The sequence below is a fragment of the Microcaecilia unicolor genome, chromosome 6, assembly GCF_901765095.1.
Source record: "Microcaecilia unicolor chromosome 6, aMicUni1.1, whole genome shotgun sequence".
Classification (NCBI taxonomy): domain Eukaryota; kingdom Metazoa; phylum Chordata; class Amphibia; order Gymnophiona; family Siphonopidae; genus Microcaecilia; species Microcaecilia unicolor.
Genome location: NC_044036.1, coordinates 292,999,784 through 293,007,940, shown reverse-complemented (window position 1 = coordinate 293,007,940; position 8,157 = coordinate 292,999,784). Strand labels below are relative to the sequence as shown.

Sequence of the window (8,157 nt, the reverse complement as noted above, 5' to 3'; positions counted from 1 at the left end):
GCTGCAGTGGGAATGGAACTCAGTTCCCCAGCATCAAAGTCCACTGCACTAACCACTAGGCTACTCCTCCACAAGAAGGGAGAGGTAGCCTCACTGTTAAATCATCTGGATGAATAAAGGGAGACACTTATTTTTGCTTAGGTGGTGAAAGACTACCTATTCTCCATTTAACTAGAGCTCAGGAGCTCTAACTTATTTGTTTACAGCAGCACCCTCATTCTACATTTGATTTTAATGCACTACCTCATGCATGTGTGAGTCAGGGAGCCAACTGCTTTTTAGAACAGTAGTCCACTTGGTATAGCACTGGAAAAACTATTTGGACTCCAGCTGCTGGTAAGGTAAAAAGTACAAATAGTGGGGACTGGTTGAGCAGAACAGGTAAGAGTAAATTTCTCTAGAGAAGTTGAACAGCCTAGTGTAAGCTAGTTCTGCATGACATGTACAATATGCTGTACCTACCTGTAATAGCATTCAGTCAAGGCTTTAAGTTCCAATGCAGCAAAAGGTTAAGGCAGTACAGTATACACCCTCCTCTGCCAATCTTAGTACTCTTCCCACCATTGCTTGGGCAATATTCATACAACTGCGTTCAATAGGTTAACACATTTTAATCAAGCTGCTAGTGTTTGCTCTTTACACTTATGCATAAAGAGCCCAGCTCTAGTTACAGTTACATATTTCATTGTTTATTTTCACACAGACTCAGCTATAACTGTAAAATTGCTTACTTAGTAACTTTGCTATACTTTAAGCAAATCAAAAGGCAAGATCCCTATCACCTCAGCAGGGCACCTTTACTCTTAAGAGCATTTGCTATCATACTCTACTGCCGGTGTCAGTAAGTGGCTCTAGTCTCAAGTCAAATTTCCTACATCTTTAGCAGGCCATGCACAGCTGGGCTCCTATCATAAGTAAAATAAGAGGTCACAGAAGAAGATCTGGGCCTATATCTCTGATACCTATTGCTCAGTCTAGCTTAAATTGCTGTACACACAAAAAAAGGAAGGGGGGGGGGGGGTGAGATGGGAAATCAAAGACCCAGTACAGGTAAACCTTCTCCTATAAGTAAAAGGCTATTTCATGAAATGTACAAACTCAGATTAAGCAAGGAATAAACAAAAAGACAAGCTCTGGCTGAGAGGGAATGTCATTTCTGCAATAAATGATGGTCAGCATTTTGGAGTTAAGGAAAGTGATACAAGTGTAGGAAGCTTGAAAGGGTTTTTCTTGCAGCTTCTGTCTAACTGAGTAGTTCTAAGTATGTAACAGGGACTTTCCCTTTTTGATTGCCTCGTTCTCCTATCAGCCAGTCAGGGTCCATCCCAGGCAGACTGTATACCATGATAAGCTGGAAGGAGAAATAGTATGGATTAGTTATGTACAGTGCAGTTTCCATACAGCCACCCCATGCCCTGCTCTTTCTAAAGGCCATGAACAGAGGGGAGGGTACACGAGACATATGCACATACAAGAAGACTAGATCACTATCCCTAGTGAGAGGACTAGTGATCTAGTTCTTAACTTTTAACTCAAGATTATAGTATTAATATTTTACAAAATAAATTCATAAAAGCTGCTTATTCTCTATAAACATTAATGCTCAACTTATGTAATAGAATTCATAGCCCTTTAAGTGGAAAAAATGTAGAGGACAACCAAACCTAAAGATTTACCACACAGTTTCAGCCAAAACCAGGTGCCACATGCCTCTCTCCACCACCCACAGGCCCTGGTGGTTGCTCGTTCCCAAGCTGTTTCCAATCTCAAAATGGCTGCTGCAAGTGCCCATGGGCTGTCTTGGCAGCCATTTTGAGATGAACCAGGGCAGGAATAATCACTCCTACTTCAATGAGGGCACTAGCCTACCAGGAATTCTAAGGTAAGCCCAGAGAGGGGAGATAGTGTCAGATGAAAATGCATTACTTTTTCATCCAAATCCTAAAAAGAAAAACATTTCATGGGTGTGCTGCTATAAATGAGAGGCCCACTGCATTTGTTTCTGGCTAGGGTTACCATACGTCCGGATTTCCCCGGACATGTCCTCTTTTTGAGGGCATGTCCGGGGCGTCCGGCGGATTTTGCCCCCGCCCACGTTTGTCCGGATTTCTGGACAAACGCGGGTGCGGGCAGGCGCGTGCGTGCGGTGGGCGTGTGGGCGGGCGATCGGCGCGTGGTCTCCCGTCCCCTCCCCTTCCTTACCATGTTCCCTGGTGGTCTAGTGACGTCTTCGGGGCAGGAAAGAGCCCCCTCTTTCCTGCCCGGAGCGCTGCCTCCCCTGTCTATCATCCTTCTCGGTCTGGCTGGGGATTCAAAATGGCCGCCGAGAGTTGAACTCTCGCGAGGCCGCTTCAACTCTCGGTGGCCATTTTGAATCCCCAGCCATACCGAGGAGGATGCAGCAGGCAAGGGCAGGCAGCGCTCCGGGCAGGAAAGAGGGGCTCTTTCCTGCCCCGAAGAGAAGACGCTACTAGACCACCAGGGCTAGACAGTAAGTGAGGGGGGGGGTATGTGATGGGGGGGAGGGGACTATGTGACGGGGGGGGGGGGGGGGGGGGGGGGGGGGGGAATAGGGGCGGAACCCGGACCTGAAGGGGGCGTGGCGGGGCGGGGTAGGGGGGCGTGACATGTGTCCTTTTTCAGAGGACACAAAATGGTAACCCTATTTCTGGCCAAAACCAGCCTGAAAGCTAGATTGGCACTGGTCAAAATAGATAAGTAGGACTCCAGACAGTGTAAAAGTAGGGGTTCTCACCTCAGACACACCTAACTTGGCAGGTGTTCAGGATATCCATAATGAATATGCATGAGAAATCTGCATGCCTTCCCCCATTGTACACAGATCTCTCATACACACAGATATATTGTGAGTATCCTGAAAACTTGACTGGCTAGATATTTATGACATTTATATCCCACAGTATTCCCACCCATAGGCAGGCTCAATGTGGCATACAATAATTAATAAGCAACAATAGTACAAAGTACAGTAGACAAGGTCACAGGAGAGAAAAACAACGAAGGAGGAAGAGAGGGGAGGAGATAAATCAGCAAGGAAGGAGTCGTGAGCTAAAAGGGTACGGCACCTGTAAGGCTCTTAGCGTATGCACTGCCAAAGAGGAAGGTCTTGAGGACTAGGTTGAGAACCACTGCTCTAAACCAGTACTTACCAAACTCAGTGCTGCCCAGTGCATCCCAATAGTGCTGCAGCTGATCCTGGGCAAATGCAAAGGTTGCATGCTTGTCTATGGCTGCTAAAATGTCACAGCCACAAACCACCATATAAAAGAGTTTCCTTATATGGTGTTTAGCCCTGCTCATTGCATCCCAGAATACAGTAGTTAGGAACTGGGCACTGCCATTGTGCTCTGGGGTGGGCAGGAGTTGTTGCTGCTGCCAACGTAGAACCATGACCGCAGATAAGGGCCAAAGGGCCCATCCTCAATGACCCCTAATTTCTTTTCCTAAAATATCCCATGGGCCTCTCCAGTGCTTTCTCAAATTGGCACAGTCCTCATCTCCACACCCTCCACTGGGAGGCAATTCCACGTATCCACCACTCTTTCCATGAAAGATTATTTTCTTCCTCCTAAGCCTATTTCCTTCATCCTGTGCCCTCCCAAGCCTATTTCCTCTTAACTTCATCCTATGCCCTCTCATTCCCAAGTTTCTTTCATTTGAAAAAGGCTCACCTCCTGTACATTAATGCCACTGAGGTATTTAAACATCTTTCTCATAAACCCCTCTCTCACAGCATCTATGTATTGGCACTCTTTAAAGCCTGTCCTTATATGTTTTACGACAAACAGCTTACCAATTTTGTAGCAACCCTCTGGCCCGACTCCATCCTGTTTATATCGTGCTGTAGGTGCGGTCTCCAGCACTGCATGCAGTACTCTGCGTTGGGCCTCACCAGAGACTTATACAAGGGAATTATCACCTCTTTTTCCCCCCACTGGTCATTCCTCTCCTTATACACCAGAGCATCCTTCTGACTTTGCCCATTGCCTTTTCTACCCGTTTGGCCACCTTAAGATCATCAGACACAATCGTCCCCAAATCCTGCTCTTTGTCCACAGAAGCACTTCACTCCCTATACTGTACCATTCCCTTGGATTTTTGTAACCCAAATGTATGATCCTGCATTTCTTAGCATTATATCTTAGTTGCCAATTATGGGCTCATTCTTCAAGCTTTACTATCCTGCCTTATACCATCCACACCTGCTGAGCTGTCCACCCTATTACAGATTTTGGTATTATCCGTAACGACACAAAGCCTTACCAGACAGATCTTTCGCAATATTACTCTCAAAGATGTTAAAGAGAGCCAGCCCAAGGACCACTCCTTGCGGCACATCACTGATAACATCCCTTTCCTCAGCGCAAGCTCCGTTTACCACTTCCCCCCGTCTCCTACCACTCAACCAGTTTTTAAGCCACTGCTCGCCTACTTTCTTCCTCTAAGTGTACCACCTGTTCCTCTGATCCTATTCCCACCAATCTGCTTAACAACATCTCTCCTACAGTTATCCCCTCAATCTGTCACATCATCACCTCTCTCTCTCTCCACTGCTACTGTCCCTGACACCTTCAAGCATGCTGTAGTCACACCACTTCTCAAAAAACCTTCACTTGACCCCACCTGTCCCTCCAACTACCGCCCCATCTCTCTTCTACCCTTCCTCTCCAAATTACTTGAACGCGCTGTCCACAGCCGCTGCCTTGATTTCCTCTCCTCTCAGGCCGTCCTCGATCCGCTTCAATCTGGCTTTCACCCACTACACTCGACAGAAACAGCACTCTAAAGTCTGCAATGACCTGTTCCTTGCCAAATCCAAAGGTCACTATTCCATCCTCATCGACCTATCGGCCGCCTTTGACACCGTTAATCATAATTTACTTCTTGACACACTGTCCTCAGTCGGGTTCCAGGGCTCCGTCCTCTCCTGGTTCTCTTCGTACCTTTCCCAATGCTCCTTCAGAGTATTTTCTAATGGCTCTTCTTCCACCCCCATCCCGCTCTCTGTTGGGGTTCCTCAAGGATCTGTCCTTGGACCGCTTCTTTTCTCGATCTACACCTCTTCCCTGGGCTCGCTCATCTCATCACATGGTTTCCAGTACCATCTCTATGCTGACGACACCCAGCTTTATCTCTCCACTCCCGACATCACAGTCGAAACCCAGGCCAAAGTTTCGGCCTGCCTCTCAGACATCGCTGCCTGGATGTCCAACCGGCATCTGAAACTGAACATGGCAAAGACCGAGCTCCTTCTCTTTCCACCCAAACCCGTCTCTGTTGACAACGCCCTCATCCTCCCCGTCTCTTCAGCCCGAAATCTCGGAGTCATCTTCGACTCCTCCCTCTCCTTCTCTGCCCATATCCAGCAGACAGCTAAGACCTGTCGCTTCTTCCTCTTTAATATTAGCAAAATTCGCCCATTCCTCTCTGAACAGACCACCCGAACCCTCGTCCACTCGCTCGTTACCTCTCGTCTTGACTATTGCAACCTTCTTCTCGCTGGCCTCCCGCTTAGCCATCTATCCCCCCTTCAATCTGTCCAAAATTCCGCCGCACGTCTTATCTACCGTGTGAATCGATACTCTCATATCACCCCTCTCCTCAAGTCGCTTCACTGGCTCCCGATCCGCTACCGTATACAGTTCAAGCTTCTCCTATTGACCTTCAAGTGCACTCAATCTGCAGCCCCCCTTTACCTCTCTACCCTCCTCTCCCCGTATGTTCCCACCTGTAACCTCCGCTCTCAGGACAAATCACTACTATCTGTACCCTTCTCTACCACCGCTAACTCCAGACTCCGCCCCTTCTGCCTCGCATCACCTTATGCCTGGAACAGACTTCCCGAGCCCATACGCCATGCGCCCTCCCTGCCCATCTTCAAGTCCTTACTCAAAGCCCATCTCTTCTCCCTTGCTTTTGGCGCCTAACCACCTTCCCTACATAGCTTATAACCTTTAGATTGTAAGCTACCTACATTGACTACATAAGTTGTAAGTTACCTACACTGACTACATAGTTTGTAACCTTTAGATTGTAAGCTCTCTTGAGCAGGGACTGTCCTTCCCCATGCTAAAATTGTACAGCACTGCGTAACCCTGGCAGCTCTATAGAAATGCTAAGTAGTAGTAGTAGTAAGCCAGACATTAAGATGGGGGTGGGGGGGGGGGGAGATACTAGAGCTAGGCACTCTGGAGATGTGCAACAGCCAGAATGTTCATTAGAATACTAATAAGCTTATTGTAATACATTTGCATGGGGCTCTGGTGGCTGCTAAGGGCACACATTAGAAGCTCATAAAAAATCCCTGAATGCATTACTCCCTAAATTAATGTTTGCTTTAGACTGGCTACCACCACTCTAAAACAAACGTTCCCAGTACAGTAAGGTTGGTCATTGGGACCTGAGTTGCTTCATTAAAACCTGCTTCTTATAAGATACCAACCTCATCTGCTAATAGTGCAAGCTCACTGCTGTCAGCTGCTTCATAATCATACAGAGCTCGTGCTTTTCTGGTGCCACTGACTGGAGGTGTCACATCACTGGTACACAGGGAACTGCTACTGGCAGGGGCAGAGCTGGATACTTCAGCAGCAGACAGAGGGAGAGGTGATGTAGAGTCCACATTTACTACAGGTGCACCAGAAAACCTTAAGGGAAAGATGCAGAAAGGGGTCAAGTAATAGATTACCTTATGGTGCAATACTTGTTTGGTTATTTCTGTAAATGAAACAGGGTTGGCCTGCTTGCCTTAGAGGATCTACTTACATTTGTCCTTTGGAACTGTGTGCATAGATAGAAATGCAAAACAAAAAACACACATACATATATATTTGTAAGTAACACCAGCAGCAAAAAGTACCTGACCTATGCAATTCTAAGCCCCAGTTTTGCTCAGTCCCCAAACATTTTACCCCCAATATCCAGCACCTACCTACCCCCCTCCCAAGTGATAGGCCTCCTGTGTTCTATTGTTGTGACAATACAGTATCCCCAACTGAGCATAAAACCTCTGCTTACCAAGGTTTGTACAGAAGTGTTATTATTACCACCTTATTCTACTCGTTAGAAATAGCTCCTTGCACTGAACTCTCCCAGGACTTAATAAAAAAAAAAAGGGAGCAGAAGCACTAGATAAGCTGAACATGGATGAAAGGGGAAATGAGCTGGAGGGGAGAAAAGAAAAAAAAAAAAAAAAAAAGAGGGTAAGGAGGAATGTGTGTAAGAGAAGAGGACCTGGGTAGGGGGCAGAATGTTGAAGGAAAGGGTAGCACCAATTTCTTTTTTTCAATTGCTGATACCATATTTCCTCAATTCTAAGACGCCCTTTTTTTCCAGTTTTAATGGCTGTGGAAAGTAAGTGTGACTTACATTCGATGGCATCTTAGAATCGAGATCCAAAATTTGAAATCACGTGGACTAATTCCTTATTCTCTCCCCATAGCCACCACTAATTTAAAATAAATGTGCTTTTCCTTCTGGATAGGTTGTTTATGGTATTTACCATATTTTTCACTTTTGCAAAATGAGGGCGAGTCTTCAAATCGAGTGTGGAGTGCATGTTAGAATCGAGGAAACAATATTTGTAGCAACAACTCTGAGCACTAGGATGCTGTGGTAAGAAATCAGCACTAGCTGCAGCTCAGACAAACCCTTCTAAAATCACTACCTCTAGCTATGAATATATTACTGTAATCCTGGGGAAAATCTGCATCTTTGAATATTTCAGAAGTTTTATTATCCTAACTACTCTGGGGTGGGGGAGACATACTACATACTGTATTTATCAGGATAGTGTCTTAAGCATCATCTGCCATGGGAAAGAGGGCATGATTGGTTATAGCAGTGGGGTACTGTTCATATGTAGTCGTATGTGTGAAATGAGTTGGGGGGAGAAAGGATGTAGCGAGTGTTGGGGACTGTATGAAATATTCACAAAGATGCAGATTTTCCCCACGAATATAGTAATATACGCATAGCTAGGAGGTGCTGACTGTGATTTTATTTAGAAGGGTTGCTCTGAGTAGCAGGCAGTGCTGACTTCTTACCACAGCTGCCAACGGGCATTGAGGTATAACTATGCCGAGGAGGGGGGGGGGGGGGGGGAGAAGGGTGTGCACATTGGCAATCTTCCATCAT

General features: G+C 46.4%; 1 protein-coding gene across 3 annotated transcripts in view; it reads right to left on the bottom strand.

Moving 5' to 3' along the window:
- The window catches only part of SH3GLB2 (SH3 domain containing GRB2 like, endophilin B2), a 90,849-nt gene continuing 82,692 nt past the window's right edge, over window positions 1-8,157 (bottom strand). For all 3 annotated transcript variants that reach the window (XM_030207872.1, XM_030207874.1, XM_030207873.1), the window contains 2 exons: window positions 6,464-6,668; window positions 1-1,351 (listed from right to left, as the gene is read on the bottom strand). In XM_030207872.1, the coding sequence (XP_030063732.1) occupies window positions 1,244-1,351; window positions 6,464-6,668 (313 nt within the window). In that variant the 3' untranslated portion in view covers window positions 1-1,243. The remainder of the gene's footprint in view (window positions 1,352-6,463; window positions 6,669-8,157) is intronic.